The 22382-nt window shown below is 37.9% G+C and overlaps 1 protein-coding gene across 3 annotated transcripts in view; it reads left to right on the top strand.

Moving 5' to 3' along the window:
* LOC133861447 (tobamovirus multiplication protein 1) overlaps nt 1–21942 on the top strand; it is a 28620-nt gene extending 6678 nt beyond the window's left edge. For 2 of the 3 annotated variants that reach the window (XM_062297240.1, XM_062297241.1), the window contains 10 exons: nt 2215–2301; nt 2398–2449; nt 12935–13115; nt 13238–13333; nt 14433–14493; nt 17735–17799; nt 18050–18124; nt 18207–18282; nt 20351–20520; nt 21445–21942. In XM_062297240.1, the coding sequence (XP_062153224.1) occupies nt 2215–2301; nt 2398–2449; nt 12935–13115; nt 13238–13333; nt 14433–14493; nt 17735–17799; nt 18050–18124; nt 18207–18282; nt 20351–20520; nt 21445–21468 (887 nt within the window). In that variant the 3' untranslated portion in view covers nt 21469–21942. Of the gene's footprint in view, nt 1–2214; nt 2302–2397; nt 2450–12934; nt 13116–13237; nt 13334–14432; nt 14494–17734; nt 17800–18049; nt 18125–18206; nt 18283–20350; nt 20521–21444 lie in introns of those variants that run through there. The other variant, XM_062297242.1, reaches the window with a different exon arrangement.
* Nucleotides 21943–22382: the final 440 nt, after the last annotated feature.

Below are 22382 nucleotides of genomic sequence, written 5' to 3'. Positions count from 1 at the left end.
TGACTTGTGGTGCGGAGACTCGGTTTTGAAAGAAGTTTTTCCTGATTTATTTGGTATTGCTCGGGTGAAGGATGCGTCAGTGGCAGACAATATGGAAGTTTTGGGCGGTTCAACTCAGTGGAACGTGAGCTTTGTCAGAGAGGCGCATGATTGGGAAGTGGATGTGTTTGCTTCTTTTTTCCAGGTCTTACATGCAACCAGGGTGAACAGAGATCGGGCAGACAGACTTTGGTGGGTGGCTTCCAAGAAAGGTTTATTCAAGGTCAAGTCTTTTTTCAGTTCTTTGACTTGCTCTGGTGATTCTCGGTTCCCTTGGAAGTGTGTGTGGCGGACTCAGGCACCTCCAAGGGCAGCCTTTTTTACTTGGTCTGCTGCACTAGGTAAGATCCTTACTGTGGATAATCTTAGGAAGAGGCATTTGATCATTGTAGACAGATGCTGTTTATGCAAGAGAGACGGGGAATCTGTGGATCACATTCTTCTACATTGCGACGTGGCGTCAGCTCTGTGGAATAACATATTCTCTCGGTTTGGTATTTCTTGGGTAATGCCTAGAAGAGTGATAGACCTAATGGCAGGCTGGTGGAAGTCGGGAAGACCTCTGAGTGCTACAATTTGGAAGATGGTTCTTATTTGCATTTTTTGGTGCGTGTGGAAAGAAAGGAATCGAAGGTGTTTTGAAAACTTGGAGGGTTCCCTGGAGGAGGTGTTAGAGTCTTTTTTGCTTACTTTGTATAATTGGTCGATGGCCTTTTTGTACCCTCTTTCAGTCAGCTATGCTGATTTTATTGTTTGTTTTTCTCTTTCTAGTTAGGAGTTTCCTTTTGTATACGTCCAGTGTACTGAGGGGCGCCTTACGCTTTCAATAAGACTATTATTACTTATCAAAAAAAAAATGTGCTTAATATGTTATATCTTTGGGTGTCGGCGTATAGCGTGAGTAGTATGCCGTACGCTGATATTTTACTTTCTTGTTCGTTTCGGTCCTCTAATTAGGGGCTCCTTTGTATACTTCCTGTGTATTAGGGTTGCGCCCCTCTGCGCTTTTCAATGAATTTTTACTTATAAAAAAAAAAACTATCACACCTCAAACCCAACACTTGGAGACAATATTTTTACAAAACAAGCTAGAGCTCTAACTTTCTACAAGCTTGAAGTGATGTGTCCTACTTTTCTTTGCATTGATGCACTCTATATAGCCTTGAGTAATTCCTTCATCTGCAATATCTAGTTCTTGGTCGAAAAGTGTTGTCTCATGAACAATTCAAAGGAGCAAGCCTCTTGTGTCTCCACATCTTTAGTCCCCTTTTCAGGAGTACCATGCAATCCTTGTCATTACCCTCGTAGCAACCTCCTCTTACATGTCAGAGGCATCAAGGTTATTTCTCTTTCTCGATGACTCCCCCTTGCGAACTCTGAAGTTTGATCCATTCTGATCTTGTCCATTTATGAGTGGGTTCCATTCCATTGCAAGTGAATTTGATGGGTGGGATCTTCAAAGTATGGCTTTTGTGCTTGGGGAGGATGGAATATTCATTTGAGTCTGATGGGGATTTATTTATTTATTTAATTTTTTTTTAATCTTTTTAGTTACATCAATCCCTAGAGATCTTGAAACCACTGCAGTAACAGTGAAGCAACAATTCCAATTCCCAGCCCAGAGATGTGGGTGTGGCTTAACACCACGTTATTGTTCAATTACTTTTAATAATCAATGATTGCATTCCCTTTCCTTGAATGTGAGGATGACATTTCTTTTCCTTAGAAGAGTATTAGGTAGACCAAGGTTTCTTTGAGAATGGCTTTTTTCACTTGTTTGGCAACCCTAGGAAAATCCTTACCATTGACAATCTTAAGAAGTAGCATGTCATTGTGGTCGATAGGTGTTGCATGTGCAAGAGGAATGAGAAGTTTGTGGACCATCTTCTTCTCCATTGTGAGGTTGCTTGCGCCTTATGGAATGCTTTCTTCAGTCGCTTTGGCTGTCCTTAGTTATCCCTAGTTGTGTGGCTGATTCCATAAAAACTGCCCTCATGAGCCGCCGTAGCTTCCATTAGGAAACCTTTCTTCCACCGATTCGTAGACACACTTAAAGCAGCTCATAGAAAGTTTGAATGCTAAACTTGTAATACTGCTGGAGCACTTTCACATGTTTTTTTTGGCCAAATATAATTGAGGTGGTTAAGTCATGGGATTTGATTTCTCTTTTGGCAGGTTATTTTGTATACTTTGTATCTACACTTGTTGCTACTTGTGAGGGCTGGCTTTGCTGGTCTAATGGTTGCGGATTTATACTCATGGGTATGTTGATAGGTTGATATATGGCTTCAATATCTGTTTCAATGTCGCCTGTTGAGGCTCTACCTTTGGTTCTGATTATTGAAAATATTGCTGCAGCGTACCCCAAAATTTTGTTTCTTGCAGCATTTCTCCTCCTCCTATCCTTCTGGTAAGGTTTATTATATTTGTAATAAAATATTCTTATTTTTGGATTATATTTGTAGAAATTCAGCCCTCTAATGTTAGGAATTAGCAATCAGCTTTGTGGTTATCAAATCTGTGTTTCTGACTGTGTCTCTTTTTGTGAGCCATGCACTTCCATTGACATGTATTATTGCTTGTACATTTGGCAACAGATTGTTATAATGCTTACAGGGTACATTTTAAGCTCTTGCCTGTTGTGCTTGTTCCTATTTTTGGTCGAATCTCTCTATCAATTTCTGCCATGTTCCTATTTTCTTCCAAACATAGTATCAGAGCCTAAGATTTGATCATTTCCTTGCTCTGGTAGATCGATCTCTTCCATCTCCCTTTTCTGGAGTCTTGTTTCAGCACTTGCTTGTGTTGATTGGTAATGAAGGTATGAAGGCAATTGTGTATACTATTGTCTTCATCACCGTCGTTGTCATCAGTGTTCTAGGGTTGGACAACAGATTTGACTCATGCCTGCTGAGTTTTCTCTGTTTCCCTGACGTGAAGGTACATTCCAAGGAGATTGTTTGTGGTGGTCGCCGGCGATCCAACTTATCGGTTTGATCACAGTGGCCGAATGCCCGAGTATTTGACAGTTTGTTGGGTTTCAATGGCATCTAAGTATTTGCCATAATGGTCGTTGGTAGTTCCTGAGCATCGCCAATCAAGTTTCTCGCCGGAGGTGACAAGGAAGACCTTTGTTTGGTTGCGGTTGTTGGCTATTCCTTATCCCGGATAAGCATACTCTTCGATCTGTCTTGGAATAACTGAATCCAGTATTGGCCTTGGGCTTCCAGATTTCAGTTTGTTTTGGGCTTTTCGGTTGATTGAGTTTCTTGACTTGATAGGGCCATTCGAGTTGGGTTTTTTGGGTCCAAGAGTTGCTGGGCTTCATTCCGATTCGGCCCGTAATGTTTGGATCAGGGTTCAGTCGGTTTCTGGTCAACCATACTTTCCAGTGGTGACACATTTCAGAAATCTCGGTTAGTACGGACTGATTCCGACCGAGTCTTCTGATTTCGGCCGAGATGGAGCAGATTTCTGCCAGTTCCACATCAGTAGAATTTTGGTTGGTACAGAACCCATTTTGGCCGGTACAGAGTGAATTTTGGTCAGTACAGGCATTTTCTGGCTGAAACAGTAGATTTTCGGCCAATTCCGTAGAGTTTCGATCGGTATAGAGTCAATTTCGGCCGATACAGGCGTTTTCAGCCGGTTCTGTGTATTTTTGGTCGATTCATGCATATTCCATCTGGTACAGTGTATTCTTCAGCCGGTTTCAGTACTCATCCAGCAGAGTTGGCGGATCATTTGGTCATAAAGAGGCATTTTGGGGTAGTTCCTCGCCTTTAACTTTGTCAATTTGATTCTCTATTTTTCTACTTGTTAGTTGACACCATGACTGCTAAACTTGAGCTTCTCTCCTCCACATCTATATTTAACTCTCTCCTATGACCTCTATTAAATTTAATGGTAAGAACGAAATTTATTGGTTACGATCTGTAGAGGTATTTTTAAGACGAAAGGGGTTATTTGATCACTCTTATCTGACAAGCCGAAATCTATTGATTCCTTGACTGATGTGACCAGTTCATATACTACTACTACCTCGATACCTTCAACTACTACATCTGCTTAAAAAAGTCTTTGCGATCAGGAGAATGATCAGATCATGTTCCTCATGCTCACTAGTGTTGAACCCAGTATTGGGTCTACTCTATTGCACCTTCGATCTGCGAAGGCTATTTGGGAGTGCTTGCAGCACGTTTACCTTGGAGCAGAGAATGTCACTTCTTGTATGAAGTACGCAAGCAATACTTTGGCCTTGAACAAGGCACTCAGAGTCTGGAGGAGTATTATTCTCAAGTCATAGGTGTAATGCCCCCGATAATTATACATTTTATAATTATTTTGAGACGCTACTCCTACACTTCGATAATAAACTTGTAGCGGAGGGTGCTATAAGTTTTTCTTTTTTCTGTAGCCATAACATTATATAGACAATATTCACCAGAGCACTAAGCATAAAGACATTTATTCATAACTACTTCACATCACTTGTTCAAACTACACATCTTACATACATATCAAAATCTATCATCATAATTACATTATTTTCTATATATACAAGAGGGCACGTATGCCACCAAACTAGACCTGGTCACATCATGGCGCTATTTCCAGTTGGACCCAAAAGCTATACAAGTCAAAAAGAGTCTCTAAGGATCTACCTCCTCTATTGCAAGGCTGCAATCTCTGTAAAACAATGTTTTACAGATAGAAATGTGAGTCCACGACTCAACAAGTAGACGTCATTCAAGAGAGGTATATGAAGTGAGCCATTGTTAAAACATGAAGACATTCTTTCGTAAAAATTTTAACGTTTTACTAAAACCTGAAAACCTTTTGCTGTAAGACATTCCTTTGGCAAACTAACTTTCATAAACATCCTTTCTCAAAACTCTCTTTCGTAAAACTCTCTTTTGCAAACTATTCTTGTAACACTATTCTTTCATAAAACTATCTTTTACAAAACTCCCTCTTGTAACCTGTTATGAGATGACGTGGAAGGAAGTATATTGCATGCAGGAGTTTAGGCATGGAATGCAGTTAATATTAGTATTTCGATTTTGTTGGTTAGTTGTTAGATGGATCACTATGATATCTATCGCAGTCTTTCATATATCTATTATAGTCTTTCATTTGATGTTTGTTATTTAGTTAGAGTAGGAGAATGGGTTCTATAGATCAATATCCAGCTTAGTATCTAGAGGACTTATCTGATCTCCAAAGCTTTGTAGTTTTCATAGGAGACTTATCACCAATCTGTGAGTGATCTTCTCCAAGTGTTTCTTTATTTAAAGTGTTAAAAGTGATAATAAAAGTTAAGCAAAATTAATCCTAAGCCTTGTGTTTGAAAAGGTCTAGGTTCTCTCAGAACCTATCAATTTATCTCGTTACTTGTTTGAAAAATCATTCACGTAACATTTTGGTATCAGAGCTAAGTTCTTGCTCAATGGCAAATCCAAGAGTTGATCAGTTGGAGCAGCAATTTGCTAGTATCAAACTCTATTTGAAGGCTTGATGAAACAAATGGAAGAGATAAATCGTTCCTGTAGCTCGGCCATGCTAAAATTAGCCAAATTTCAAGTCCTAACTCCATTGCCATAGATTGTGTCAACCCCACCCAAAGGGACCCCCAAATTCCAATTCCACCACCATCCAATCGCACCAACAATCATCACACCGTCTAGCACTGTTCAACCATACCCAGCCTTAGCTATCGTATACATGTCTTTCTAACTTTAAACATCGTATCTCATTACTATCATTAACATATTTTGTATAGACATATTTCTTGTAAAATGTAACTTTCATAAGCATAGCTTTCATACTGTAAAATACGTAAATCATAATATCTCCATAATCTTAAAACATTTCTCAGCAGTAAAAATGCAATATGGGCTCACATGTAAGAAAATCATGTGATTTCATACTTTAAGGAAACTTCTATTTTTTCATTTACAATTTCATGCCATAAACTTTTATCTACTCGCGAAATGAGTTTCTTACATTCTTTAGCTTAAATCCATTGTTACTATGCTTCCGTAGTGTTTCGCTCATCACTTGTGATTCATATTGTACCTTTAGTTGTGGTTCAAACTACTAAATCCTAAGTTCTACTTTACATCTAGCCCTCGATTTCTCCTCCTCGAAAATCCCTTATTTTCTTTCATTTATGGACAATCTAGTTCGAACGAAAAGAGAGGAAGAGAAATACTCTTATTCCATTATGTTATTTCATACGGTTACATAGGTTTAAATAAGAGAGAATAGATAGCTTAATATGGAAAGCAAATATTAGGAGATTACACTCAGAATAAAAGAGTAAATAAAATCATAGTAAAATCACGGAGATAATAGTTTCCATCTTCAACACTCCCCCTCAAACTAAGGCACATATGTTTTTTTTTTTTGATAAGTAATTGCAATTTATTGAAAAGCGCTAAGGGGCGCAACCCTTATACACGGGAAGTATACAAGAGAGCCCTTAAACGGGTCAAACAGAAAGTAAGTTTAAAAAGTTTACAAAAGAAAAGACACTCAAACTATGATGTGGCGCTATCCAAGAATATAAAGTGTTGAGCAACCGCTTCCGTAGCTCCACCATAAGTGTCTCTATATCTTCAAACAGACGAGCATTCCGCTCCCTCCAAATACACCACAGCAAGCAAAGAGGAGCTAACCGCCAAACCTCTTTCGCATGCCGACTCCCACTTGCCGCCCCCCAACTAGTCAATAACCCCAACACCGATTGTGGCATAACCCACTCAACCCCAAATAAAATAAGAACGTAGCTCCATAGGGCCCGGGCTACCTCACAATGAAGCAACAAGTGATCAATAGACTCCCCACTCTTCTTGCATAGACAACACCAGTCCATTACTATTACATTCCTCTTTCGCAAGTTATCATGCGTCAAAATTTTGCCCAAAGCTGCTGACCATACGAAGAAAGCCACCCTAGTTGGAGCCTTAACACGCCAAATATTTTTCCAAGGAAAAGAAGGAAGAGATGGGCCATCTTTCCTACAGAGCTCTTCATAGAAGGATCTCACCTCAAATAAGCCTTTTTTAGAGGGATTCCACACTAATTTATCACCCTCACCATGACGAATCGAATTAGAATATAATCGGTCGAAGAAAGAGAGGACCATATCCATCTCCCAGTCCTGGATTTGTCTTGTGAAGAGAACATTCCACTGAATTACACCATTATGGACAATCAAATTATCCGCCACCAACGCGTCTTTGTTCCTTACAATACAAAAAAGCGCTGAAAAGCATTGCTTCAAGGAACTATCCCCACACCACCGGTCATGCCAAAAGCTAATATTAGATCCACTCCCCACTTCAAAACGAACAAAATAGCGAAAGTTCTCCCACCCCCTCCTTATATGTTTCCATACACCCACTCCAAAGGAACCCAAGACCTCTTTCGAGCACCACCCACCCTTAAGGCTCTGAAATTTGGCATCAATCACCAAACGCCATAAAGCCTCTCTCTCCCTACCATATCTCCATAACCATTTACCCAAAAGCGCTCGATTGAACTGGATGAGATTGTGAACTCCAAACCCACCTGCATACAAAGGTGTACAAATTTTGCTCCAACTCACTAGATGGAATTTTTTCTCATTACCAATGCCTCCCCAAAGAAAATCCTTTTGGATTTTATCAAGACGATTAGCCACCCTCACTGGCAAAGGAAACAAAGATAGGTAGTAAGTGGGAATATTGGAGAGCGTACTTTTAATAAGAGTCAATCGGGCACCCTTCGACAAGTACATCCGCTTCCAACCCGCCAACCTCCTTTCCATTTTTTCAATAACACCATTCCAAATAGAGATGGACTTGTAAGAAGCACCCAACGGCAAACCCAAGAATTCATAGGCAAAGAGGCAACCCTACAACCAAGAAGATTGGCCAACCTTTCGACATCCTCTACTCCACCAATTGGGACAATTTCTGATTTTCCTAAATTTATTCTCAACCCCGAAGCTGCCTCGAAACCTAAGAAGATACATCTCAGATGGCGAATTTGTTCTTCTTGGGCACCACAAAAGATCAAAGTATCATCAGCAAACAGCAGATGGTTCACAACTAGGGCCTCTGAATCTCTGGAACACACTGAGAACCCTGTCAAATTACCCTGGTCCAACGCGGCAGTCAACATCCGACTCAACACTTCCATAACCACCACAAACAACAACGGAGAAAGAGGATCTCCTTGTCTCAATCCACAAGAGCTATTAAAGAAACCCGAAGGGGTTCCATTAACAAGAATAGAGAATCTCACCGTTGAAATACAAAAACGTATCCAATCCCTCCATTTTTCCCCCAAACCACATCTCTGAAGCAAATATAGCAAGAAATCCCAATTCACATGATCATAAGCCTTCTCCAAATCTAGCTTACACAGGAGTCCAGGTTCCCCCGATCGAATATGACTATCCACACATTCATTTGCAATAAGCACGGAGTCTAATATTTGTCGACCTCCAATAAACGCATTCTGAGTGTTGGAGATAATCTTGCCCACAACGGACTTAAATCTGTTGGCAAGGACCTTTGAGATAATCTTGTAAACCCCCCCTACCAAACTAATAGGGCGAAAGTCTCTGACATCCATGGCACCAGTCTTCTTAGGAATCAAAGAGACTAATGTAGCATTCAAGCTCTTTTCAAACTTTCCTCGAGCATGAAATTCTGCAAAAACATCCATAATGTCACAGATGTCAGAGACTAAGGCACAGATGTTTCACATGTTCAGCTTGCATAAGGCTGAATGAAGAACAATACTAGACTTTCCCTTTGTCAAGATATCCCAAAGTTGTTCTCTTGTCTTCACATATGGTGTGCATATGATACCTTCATGGAGTTTTTCTTTAATAAAGTGTCGATGAATTTCAACATGCTTGGTTCGATCATGTTGGATTGGATTGTGACTTGTGAGCAATACTAATTGCCACTTTATTGTCACAATACAATCTCATAGAATCCTTGGAATCAAACTCAAGCTCCTTTAAGAGTATCTTCAACCATAATATTTCACACTCCATGAGCCATGACTCTGAATTATGCTTCTACACTAGATATGGCAACCACTTATTGTTTCTTGCTACATTATGTAACCAAATTACCTCCCACAAATGTACAATACCCTGACGTGGACTGTCAATCCATAATCGAGCCAACCCTATATGCATCTGTATAGGCTTCTATTTTTAAATGATCTTGTCGAGAAAACAACTGACCTTTACTTGGGAGCAACCAAACCAGCCGCAAAAAGAAAGAGACCCAACAAACCCACGAGACCCTAAAAACCCAAAAACCCAAAAGACCCAAGACCTATGAGAAGTACTCATGTGAGCCTTGCTTTTCCGATGTCAAAAGGTTGCATAATCATCGCCATAATTAATGGAACTTTTCAAATTCAACACATCCCTCCTACCTGAGGTCTTTTGGCGCGCAACTATTGATTCCCGATGAAACTCCTCTTCATTTACGCTGAGATCCAGGATAGGAAAAAGTGGAACCTCATCCTCTTCACCATTCATCGCCCAATCTAAAGGCATATCGGGCGGATAAACACCCAAAGGGAAAGGGGATACTCCATCCTACCCATCTTAGACCTCATTCCCCTGATCCCACACAACAACCTCCTCAGACGGATTAAAACTTACTAGTCACTTTTGAGACTGGATCAGACTATTCACCCTAAGGTCCTCACCCTTTTCAGTTGTTGGAGAGACACAACAACCCAAATGAGGGGGAGCCCCTACCACCTCATCTTCCTTTTGAAACTTGCCCTGCCAGACTTGAGTTGAGAAAACCCTACGTAAGAAACCCATTGCCTGAGGAGTTTGATTAATAACAACCTTCACATAAGCTGCCTCGTCAACAACCTCTGACTTCGAGCTTAGACTCCATAGGGAACAAGGGTACCCCCAACTCTGACTCAGGAGTGGCTCGAGAGAGGAAAAGGCATCCCACCAGTAAAACCTAACCTCATCGCCACCATAGATTCTAAAAATAATCCCTCATCCATTTGCACAGCTCGACCTTCCCTAGCCTTCCTATAATAATTCTGGAACGGCTTTAAGATCAATGCCATTGGACGAGAGCGATGTAGCTTCTCTCCCAACTTAGCAGCCCCTGAGGAAGAACCACCGAAGAAGAGGTGAACCAGAGCAGGAGAAGACCCCTCAGGCTTGAGAGAAGCTTCCAAAGACACCATAGCTGATTCTTGCGCAAGCAGAGATGCCGAAAGAGTAGGACCAAAGCTCATCGGGTCAAGCCCATCTTGAGCAGTGGAATCCAAAACCACATTACCCAACTGGTGAACCTTCGAGAACATCTCAAACCGAACCTCCAGCAACCCTAGCACCAAGTCAGACCCAAAAACTTCCTCCGTTAAGATCTCGGGCGAAGAGGTCTCATTTGAAGCTCCACGGGTTTCTGCCAAAACTGAAGGTCCACGCCCAGCATCTTTGGGCCGAAGAGAAGACCTGAAAAAGAGCTTAAAACCCTGACCTGAAGACTTGTAAACCGGTTTGAGGTGGATACTGGGCTTCTTGCTATCAATCTTAGGCCTGAAACCATTGATTTTAAAACCCCAACCCACCTAACCAACCCATATATCCTCTGACCTGGACCATCTCTAAACGAGAAAATCCTAGAAACATCTTCAACCAATAAATGACGAAATTGCCCTTTGTCTCTTTCGTCTTCTTCGCTGTGACACTGGATAAAACTGCGGAGCATGGTTTGGGAAGTTCTTTAAGGATGTAATGGATTTTGGACTCCATCGTTGTCAAACAGATCACTCCTTTGTTTTTCACTTATATACTGATGTTGGATATATCCTACTTGTTTATGTGGATGGCCTTGTGATCATTGGAGATGATTTCGTAGGCATCACCAAGTTGAAACAATTTCTACAACAATGTTTTCATACCAAAGATGAGGACTGAAGTTGCAAGATCTCATACAGGTATCAATTTATCTCAGAGGAAATATGTGCTTGACATCCTCGAGGAAACAGGATTACTTGGTGCTCGACTTGTTGAAACCCCTATGGATCCAAACCAAAAACTATTGAGAGATGGAGAATTATTCCTAGATCCTCGTAGATACCGTTGACTGGTTAGAAAACTCAATTATCTTATCATCACAAGGCTAGATATTTCATAAGGAGTTAGTATGGTGAGCCAATTCTTGGAGGCTCCTAAACGACACTGGGATGCTGCCATTTGTATCATTTGGTATCTGAAGAAAACTCCTAGCCATGGCATGCTGTGTAGAAAGAATAGACATCTTAGGGTCGAAGGTTCACTAGTGGAGATTGGACAGGATCACCTTTAGGCAAAAGGTCCACTACAAGATATTGTACATTCTGGGGAGGAAACCTAGTTACATGGAAAAGTAAGAAACAAAATGCGGTCGCCTGAGCAGTTCAAAAGCAGAATATAGCGTGATGGCTCATACTGATAGCGAGTTGACTTGGTTACTTCATTTTCTCTAGGAGACTGGCTACCCAGCACTCACTCATATCCCACGTGGTTGTGATAACCAAGTTGCTCTACACATTGCCTCCAACCCGGTGTTCCATGAGAGTAACAAGCACATTGAGGTGGGCTGTTATTTCATCTGAGACAAAATAATGAGTGGAGACATATAGACAATGTTTGTAGAGTTCAAGGATTAGCTTGCTCATGTTCACAAAGTCGTTCTGTAGGAACCAATTAGAGTTCATCTAGCTGGGCGTATATGACATGTATGCTCTAGCTTGAGGAAGAGTATTAGAATACTATCATTTGTAAGCTACCATTGGTATTCCTTCTAGAAAGTTGGTTGTAGAAGCTCTAGGTGAGGTGTCCCCATCAACTATAATCTTGTCATTTCCACTACAAATGTGTAATTGTCTCTCCTATAAGTATGAAATGAATGGAATGAATGCAGAGGATTCTCTCTGTCATTTTCTACTATTTTCTTATTTTGTTACAAACAGATAAAATGGAAAATCAAATCATCTTCTGTCATTTCCCCTAAAAATTTGTAACTGTCTCTCCTATAAGTATGAAATGAATGGAATGAAGGCAGAGGATTCTCTCTATCATTTTCTACTATTTTCTTATTTTGTTACAAACATATAAAATGGAAAATCAAATACATAATGGTACATATCATTAGTTTTATTGATACAATCTGCAAAATCTACAGGAACTTTTATCACTCTAGAGTTGGTATGTTTGGTTGTCATTTTTTGTGTGGACAGCAGCCTTAGGAAAGATCTTGACGCATGACAATTTGCATAGGCGAAATATAGTGGTGGTTGATTGGTGCTCTATGTGTAAGAAGAGTGTGGAATCCATTGACCACCTCTTACTTCACTGTGATGTCGCATGGGATATCTGGAGCTATTTTCTTATTTTGTGTGGGGTGGAGTGGGTTATGCTACAACATGTGCTGGATTTGTTGAGTAGTTGGGGCAATTGGTTGGGTCGTGGTTTACTTAAGTAGATTTGGAAGTAGGTTCATTTATGTGTGATGTGGGGGTCTTTGACATAAGCAGAATGCTTGGCACTTTGACGGTGTAGAAACGCCGGTGTTGGAGTTGCGTCGAAATTTGCTTAATACTTTATTTTATGGGTCTCGGCTCATTATAGCCCGAGTCGTGTTACTTTTGCAGAGTTTTTAATTTCATGCTCTTCTATTTCCTCCTTTTAGGGGCACTTTTATATACTTTTTGTGTACTAGGGTTGCGCCCCCTCTACTCTTTTTTAATGATATGACATTATTTATAAAAAACAAATAAAATTGTTCGGTATATTATATTTAGCATGACACAATTGAATTTATAAGCTATACATATGCTTCTATGCATGATGATTTTACAGGGTTGACCTTTGCCATCAGGCAAAAGATGAAGAGGATGATGATGATGATGAAACTAGTATCCAACAGGCCTTGTTGGAAAATTTGAAGAGTAAACCTAGGTCATCAAACACAGATGGTCACTGGAGATGTTGCTCACTCCACGGCATTCATGTTGGAAGCAGGCAAAAATTTGTGATTACAGTATGAGAAACAGATTATGGGTTTATTATCTTTTTCTGGGTATATTAGTTGCTTGGTTATTACAGAATATTTTTATAACCTTTTCTGGATTAATCTAATTTTGGGGCTCGTTCTCCCACTAGGTTGTTGTGCTTGTTTTTGTATTAATGATGTCATTTGCTGCCATAATCTGGATTGGTGTGGGCAAGAATCCTATCAATTCTGCAGTGGTTGCTCGGGTATGTATTATTTAGTTGATTATCATGTGAAACGTAGCCTTAGCATTCATTCCCTAAGTATACCAATTGTTGCAGACTCCATATATCTTTTTAGTTCAATTTGATTGTCTTATATTTATGGTAATTACTTAAACTCGCATGTGACATCTAATTAAGCAATATGGTGTGAACGAAATATAGTTCAGCCAAAACCTGGTCTTTTCTTCTTGCTTAGACAGAAAGACTTGGACCAACAGCTTGCATGATCTTGTTACAAACAATGATTGCATTTAAAGATTCAGTGTGAATATCAGCTTTGGGATAAGTTGTGTAGCATCATATACTTAAGGTTTAACTTAATTGGGTTATCGACTAATTTTAACGGCTTCATGCACTGTCAATGTCTTTTAGTCATGAAATTAAGTATTTTTTTTCCTGTACTTGATTTTCAAAAAAGACGATGAATATATTTCTTGATCAAAGTATAGGTGAACAGCTGTAATATGAAGTAGCACAATTTATCATGCACAATTTTGTAAAAAAAAAAAAAAAATTCAGCACTGTGCTTTTGTTTCCCTGAATACTGTAGCATAACTATATAACATCTTTCCTTTACTGCCTGCTTTTTACTTGGTCACCTGTTCATTATCTGTTTCAGATAACATCTGTACATATATGTGAGAAACTGATTTTAATGGAGGTGATTCTCTGTCTTCTCATGGGATGGTGCCATTTTCTTTTTTGGAACTTATTGTTAATTGAATCTTTTAGGACTTAGTGAACCCTCTGTGCTCTGCTGTGTATGTCTATGTTTTTGTCAATCTATGTATCAGTTATGGATCAAAGAGTACATGATACATTAAGTTGTCAACCCTTACTTAAGATAAGCACATTATTATTTCTTGATTTCCGTGTTTGACTATTTATCCTTTCGCCTGTTCTTGCTTGTGCTAAAACATATTGGTTGGTGCATGATTTTATCTGCATAATAGGTCATACTTAACATTGACACTACGGCTGGCACAAAAAGAAAAGCTTTTTTCTTTATGAGTTGTTTTGATGTATGTATTCTTCTGCTATGACTAGTTACTATTGGACAATAACTTGAATTATTGGGCAGGTATATGAAGATTTGCTTGCTGTAGCATTCCTTTTTCTGGGAGGAGCATTAGGTTGCTACGGTGAGTACGTTTCATTTTTAGGACTTTTTTTTTTTTTTACTTAGTTTACTTTGCTTTACATGGTGCTGGTGATTAATGACTTGCTGTTTTGGAACGTGCTGGCAATGCTTAAATCTTTAAATCTAGGGCATTAATATATTCCATGATGACCATGACTTATGCCGTTTGTCTGAGTGCCTAGTTTCAACTCTAATATTTTTTTTTTTACCCCTTTTCTTAAGCAGCACAACATTGTGTTCAAATCATGGGCCCAAAAGTGTCTAATAATTGTTACATGTTGAACCATATTTGTTTTGATTTTGGTTCGATTCTTGTTTATTAATCCTACTTATGCCATCATACTTTTTCCTTTTATTATGCCAAAATATGACATGCCATTGGGGATGTGAAATGGCTATTTAGGTGAGATTTTTGATTGGACTGCCTGAGAAGCTATAGCGGCATTTGCTTGACACTTTTTACAGATCAAATACTTTTTTATTTTTATTTTTATTTTTTATTATTATAGGATAATCTAGGGTTGTGTAAAGCATTAATAGCATAGTTATCTGTATTTCAAGTAAGCTGATCTTAACGTGGTACACTAGAACTTTAGAATGCTAATTTCAGTGATCTTAGAAATCTATTATCTGTATTTTATATCTCCAGTTTGTAGAATTTGGACTTATTAATGGTGTTGTTTTATTCCTTTTTACTGTTAGTATTCATCTTCATTTAAATTCCAGGGAAAAAATGCAAAATCAATCCTTGTGGTTTATCTGATTTACAATTAGTTTCTGTAGTATCAAAATGAACTTAAAGGTCTTTGGGATATGCCAAAAAAATAATTTACTTCCTGCAGTCAAATTCCGTTACACAACTTAACGAATTCTGTTAATACGCCACGTTAGAGCCAATAAAATGACGGCACGTAACACTCTTAATAAAAAATATATATATAAAATATGTATAAAAAATTAAAGAAATTATTATTGTTAAAAAAAAAAAAGAAAAAAAAAAGAAAAAAGAAAAAAGAAAAAAAAAGAGAAAAAGAAAGGAGCCACCCCCTTGGCTGGGGTGACCAGCGAGCCAACCCTTAAGGTGGCTGGGGGTGGCTCACATAGGGGTGACTGTGCACCACCTTTGACTAATAACATCTCTCCCGATCCAAAGATTTATCTTCCACTTGTCTCTCCCTCTCACTCTCTCACCATCCCCACTCAAATTTCAATGTGATATTTAGGATCAGAGCCTCTCACAAAATCAAAATCCAACAGAACCCACCAGCCCACATGATAAAATTCAAGCACACCCACTATTCATATCACCCATTTCCTTTCCTAGTTGATCAAACTCACTTGTGACTGGCTTCACTTGGCTTGTTGGAATGGAAGCAGTGGGTGCCGGCATTCATGTCATCCCTCAAGACCCTCTTCACAGGTGCTTTGGATTGCGGCCTTTGCCTCGGTTTTTGTGTGGCAGAGGAACATTGTGGACGGATTTTGGGTATTTGGGCATGCCTAGATTAGGCCCATGCCGAGGCTGAGGCTTGTGGCGTTCAATTTGACGGACTTTGGAGGAGTCAGCGATGGAGTCATTGTGAACACCGAGGCCTTTGAGAGGGCAATCTTGGCAATCTCCAAGTTGGGGAAGAGAGGTGGTGCGCAGCTCAATATGCCTCTTGGGCAATGGCATCCGGCCACCCCTGGGGTTGGACTGTGAGCTTTTTTTTTTTTAAAATTAAAAAAATTAGAATTTTTAATTTTTTTTAGTTGATATATTTTTATTTGTGTGACATGGCAAATTAACGGAATCCGTCAAGTGTTTTGACAGAATTTGATTGCTGGGGAGTAAATTGTTTTTTTGGCATACTTCTGGGACTTCTGAGTTCATTTTGATACCGCATGGAGTTAATTGTAAATCAAGTAAACCACAGGGACTAAAAATTCTAGTTAGGCAATCTTAACAGGACTACTCTCAGCTTGTAGTGGCACAATGTAATTGTAATTGGTGTGCATGTACCTGTTCCTGTATGGTAGTGCTATTAGGTTTCAAGTGGGTAATCTGGTATGCTTGTCTGAAACTAGGAATAAAAAGATCGACTTTTTTCCTAAACTTTTTTGTTGATAAATAAACTTTTTTGTTGGAAGCTTAAGTTGATAGGAAGCGAGAAATTTAGTAATTTATATTGTAACATTCTCCTCATGTGTGGCCTAAGACTCACTTTCAATGAGTGAAACCTAACACTAATTTTTTATTTTTTATTTTTCAATTAAATGAGAGGGATAGAGACGATACAGGAACCGAATGTAGGGCCTTCTGATATGATACCATGATGCACGACTTCTCTCAAAAGTAAAGGGGAGTTTGAAAGAATGATTATAGAGGACAAGGATCTGAGAGTGTCTCTGGATTGGGTTGAATGGTTTAAGGATTCACATAGTCAACCTTCTGTTGTTAGGATTTGGGCTTTGTAGCATCAGTATGTCCATCTAACATGCTTTTTGTTCACATTTTCTCAGTTTATAGGATTTTTGGTTGTGCATCTTAGACAATTGACAACCTTTGTATATTCATGTTTAGTCACATGTACACTCGTGCAAAAAAGTAGAACTTTGCATATTGGAATTTAACTTTTCCAATATGCAGATTTGGAATTGAATTATGAAATGTCTGCTACTTAGAGGTAACATGAAAAGTAATATCATGTCATTGGGGATTTTTCTTTTTCGTTTTTCTTTTGTTTTGTTTTTTGTCCTCTCTTCAACCAGCTCCTTTCAATCTTTTTCATATTTTCCCCTCATACCAGAAGCATCTAAGTAATACAAAAATGTTACATCACTAGTTGTCCCACTAGCTTAAGCGGACAAGAAAAGATGAATTTTTAATTATTTAACTAATATTCCGACACTCCCCTTTGTGTGCGGGCTCAAACTTTCCATCAACAAGACCGAATACTTAAAATATTTAATTGAAATATATGGTAAATTACGGCATCAAGATTCAAACTCAAAACTATTGCATTGGTACAAAACCTTAAATTGATAGAAAATGATAAATTTAATAATTTAATTAATATCCGAACAAAAAAAATTCTATAGGTATCTATGTGGATGTACATATCTTTAAGACATAATCATATTTTAGAGATATTTTTAGACCAACTTTGTCCTCTGGATTTGTAAAGCTAATTCAGTGCTTTCATGTGTTGTCTCTGATTTAACTTTGTTCCTTTATCTTGATTCTTTTATTTATGTATCAGGTCTTATGCTGTTCTTTAAATTGAAGAAAGTACGGTCTGAGAAAGCTTCATCAGAGATGTGGAAGGTATTCTACTGATAACTGTTTATAATTATTATTATTTCATTGTTATTAGGAGTATTATATATAACCTATTTTTTATTATCATTACCTTCTCTTAGTTATAGAATATTTTCTCAAAAACTTCATACTCAATACTCAACTGCCTCTTTTAAAGTTTAAAGAATGTTTTTGTAGATCCTTTCATTTTAAAATAGCAGATTTGTTTTGTATTGAATAAGTTTTAAAATCTGAGAAAATTTGTTACCGCATGCAGGTTGCTGGTTTAGCAGTTGTCTCTGTTGTATGTTTTGCGGCAAGTACTTCAGTTGCTCTTCTGACAGATATTCCTGTAAGATAGATTGGCTACAGATCTTGCTTCTGAGCTTAGCATTTGCACTGTCATTCTTACTTCACTTTAAATTTTATTGCAGCTTTTTTACCACTGGCATCTGAAGAAAATAAATGAAGTAAAAGCACTTGCTCTTCTGATTTTGTACTACTTTATAGGTATTTTCATCCGCTTTTTGTGGATCAAGCTGACGAATGAATATTTGAACATTATACACAAGTGGCTATTATGATAATATTTTGGCAGCATAATTTTATCCGTTGTACACCTAAAATTTTACATTAGCCTTTGCTTTGTAAGTTTAATGACCTCAATTCAGAACCAAACGGAATAGGAGCTTATGACCTCTATCAACATTTTCAGCTAAGTTTTCCATTTTCTGTTCTTCATGCGTGGGTGGTTTCTGTTATACATACTTATTGTTTCCCTTGAACATTTTGGAACCCACACAATTCATAATAGTTGAACTTAGAGACAGTGCCAATGATTGCTCATTAATTTATTAGTCGTTGAATACAAAAAAAAAATAAATAAATAAATAATACTGGAATAACTTCACTTAAGGGTACCGAACTATCGGCCTATTTGATTTAAGGGTTCTGAACTTCAAAACGTCTCAAACTAGGGTATCCAATTTTTCAAACGTCTCAATTACAGGTACTCCGTTAGGATTTGCTGTTAAATCCTATCAAAATTCCTAAAATACCCTCCCTTTTTTTTAGGAAAAAAATTGCTAGGATTTAAGTGTTGGTCAGAATTTAACGGAATTTGCAAAAATACCCATGCCTGAATCTTTGAAAAATTTTATAAATATTTTTAAAAAATAAACACTGGTATTTTGGAAATTTTGGCAAGATTTAACGGCAAATCCTAACGGAGTATCTGTGATTGAGATGTTTTGAAAGCTGGATACCCTAGTTTGAGACATTTTGAAGTTCAATACCCTTAAGTCAAATAGGGTGATAGTTCGGTATCCTTAAGTGAAGTTATCCCAAAAATATTCTTGGACTTAATCCTCATCATTTGGCTATGTTTTTTCTTAGAATAATTTCCTATTGTTAAAGCATTGATTATCTTCACCTCCCCATCCCAATGTAAAGGAATATAGCAAATTGAAGAACGAAGTAAAGAGGTCCACCTCCTAGTCATGCACCACTCTAATAAAATTAACGTTCTACTGATAAGAGTCTCTAGAAGACTACATATGATCTGCCACGGAAGCATCTTTACAATGAGCAATACTAAATAACTCAGGGAAAGCTAAGAGGACCAATTCCCACACCACACATCATGCCAAAATCTAATCCTGGTAAATTAGCCTTGTTTTGACAGAGAATTTGATAGTGGCATTCCATATTGGGGTCAGTTAACTAGTAACATGTGAAATGGATAATAGCAAAACTTGAAGTCAACTACTTGTAGGTTTTTTAGTTTGAAGTGAAAGGAGAGCAGAGAAGATGTAGATTTCATGGTGGAAAAACCCAGTAACATTGTATAGGAACAAACTCTAGCCAGTGGGTATTCGCCTCTCAAATTCCCCTGAAGTTGGAGCAAAGATAGTTATGATACCTATCTTGCTTATAATGTCATTTGACTAAGCCTTTTAAAACTCTGGTGATAAGAATTTTATCAAGTTGAAGCTTGAATTTTTTAAATGCTAGGGTGATAAAAATTCGGTCTATTTCAATCATCGGCCATAGTTAGCACATCAATCATACCCAGAAGCTCAGAATAGTTTTTCTCTAGGTACTTAACCAAATAGGATAGTGCAGTTCCTATAGAAGACATCGCTAAGCTGAGCAAAAGGGTTCTTCATGAAGAAAAATGAAAACTATTAGCCTCACATGATATTTGTGAAAAAGTGATAGTCTGATAATGAGCAAATTGAACTCATAATTCATTAATGCACTTGTAACGCATTCATATGAAGTGAGGATGTGCTTTTATGAGCTTGTAAAACAATTGGATGAACAATGGATTGTAGCATTCTTGTGAACAGAGCAATTGCTTTACTTTTCGATGTGGTTTAACTTCAAATTGGTATTTCTCTTAGTAGGAAATTTTAAGGAAACTTTCATTTCTTAATGTGAATATATAGTTATGTGTTTGAGTTTTTTTGTTGATGGTACAGTAGTTTCTATTTGTTGCTCTAGGTCACAGTCTTTGTTTTTTGGATCAGAATTTCTATCAAGAATGGTAATCAGATCATGAGGTATTTCTTGCTAGGTTCTTGTGTGCCCTCAGCTTTTGTGTTATGGATCATGAGAGAATTGCCACCACCAATAAAAAAAGTTCATAAAGAAGAACAATCAAGAGCAGTAACTTTTATCAGCTATGGAGCTGCAGTCCCACAGCAACCTCTGCGCTGGGCTACTGCAACTAGTTCAAAGAACCAGGTTTCTCTATTGCCCTATTGTTTCTTTTGGACTATAATTATTTATTTGAGTTGTTACCAAACTTGACCTTCAGGATGTGTTTCATTGCCTGAGTATTGGAATTTCTAAACCCTTTTTTTTTTTTTCCAACTAGTAAAGATTCCCAAGAAAGTTTTGTATACATTTGTTACTCGAAAATTGACAAGAAATGGACAAATCTACTACTGAATATGTGGGACCACATATAACCAATATGTGATCCCACAGATTAAATGATGAATTTATAAAAGAGATGGATGTGTAACATCTCTCTTAGTTTAAATCTTCTATGTTTTTAGATCTATGGTAAAAATTTACCTTCACCTCTTACCCCTCTTTTAGATGCCATACCAATGCCCCTATGCAAGAAAACCACTGTTAGACTTTAATCTAGTCATAAAATTCTGTTACACATGAACTGACTTGTTAGGACGGCAGCAGTGTGGTAGTTTCCTACCTGGTGCATATTCTTGTGGGGCAGTATTATTATTATACAATATACTCCACTACACTGGAGAAGTTCTTCGAGGCATTTCGGGCTAACTGAACGCAACACATTCCTATCTTTACACTGTCTGAACTCGATTTGGAGATTAGCATGGAATAGTTTGCCTGTTTCTAATTTTTCAGAGTTTTTGGAGTTTTGTTCTTCTTTTCCTACACTGTAGGGTTTGTGTACTTCCTGTGTACTAGGGTTGCACCCCTCTGCTCTTTAAATGAATTTGCATTACTCATCAAAAAAAATTGGAAATGAAGTTTCTTTTTGTTGACCCAGTACTAGATACAGACTAGTGACATTTGTTGATTAGAGGTATGATATATGGCAGAAGTGGAAACAGAGCAATATTCTTCGCTTGTCAGTATGTTTTGGTTATTATCATTATAATGTGTATTACCACCATGCAGGCATCAAGGGCAAGTCCCATATGAGTAAATCTTATGGAGGCGGAATTCAGAAAGCGTGGTGCGTTGGTCTAGAAAAAGAAATGCTGGAAACACAAACCTAGCGTACGCAATGAGTTGTAACTTGGGCGGTGCATTCCAAATTTATGAACTAGCTGCCTCAGCCTTCCTTCCTTACAAAGCACTCAAAAGGCTGATGATACCTACATACCTGTGGCTGCCACTGTTTTTCCAGATTCGGTGCAGTGTACATAGTTGCTTGTGGAGGTTACTTTTAACTTTTCCAAATGGAAGCTTACGTCATATTGTAAATCATCCTACGATGATTGGTAGATACATGCAGCCACTTAAACCTATCTTGGATACTAAAGTTAATGGTTTGTGTTAGGTTAATGGTATATAGAAGACAAAACAGTTAAGACGTGTAAAGTTGTTGCAATATTTCCTTATCTTGAGTTTGGATGAGGGATTTTGATGTAGAATTTTACTTTTAAGTTGTAATTTAGAAATTCTAATGTTGATTTTCCTTCGTCAGGTTAACAAATTTTTAACTTGGGATTTTCAAATATCCAAAATCCAAGTTCAAAGTCCATTCCGAAGCGATTTTATTATAGAAATCGGGGATAAATGCATTTTTGGTCCCTATGGTTTGAGATTTTACGAAATAGCTCTTTGAGTTTTTAAAAAGTGATTGATCACTTCCCAGGTATATAAAAAAAAAAATTTAAAAAAAGGTCATTATTAGAAAAGTTGATAGAATTCATTAATGTGTCACAGTAGTACCAATTACAGTGAGATGTATCACTTACAAAAATAATATATATATATATAATTTAAAAAAGTTGTCAATTTCTATAATGGTGAAGACCTATTTAAAACCCAATGCACTATTTGACAAAACCACGTGAACTAAAAATTCATTTATCCCAATAAATTATACC

The sequence above is a fragment of the Alnus glutinosa genome, chromosome 2, assembly GCF_958979055.1.
Source record: "Alnus glutinosa chromosome 2, dhAlnGlut1.1, whole genome shotgun sequence".
NCBI lineage: Eukaryota > Viridiplantae > Streptophyta > Magnoliopsida > Fagales > Betulaceae > Alnus > Alnus glutinosa.
The sequence above is the reverse complement of the archived record's forward strand: the minus strand, read 5'-3'. Positions and strand labels throughout refer to the sequence as shown.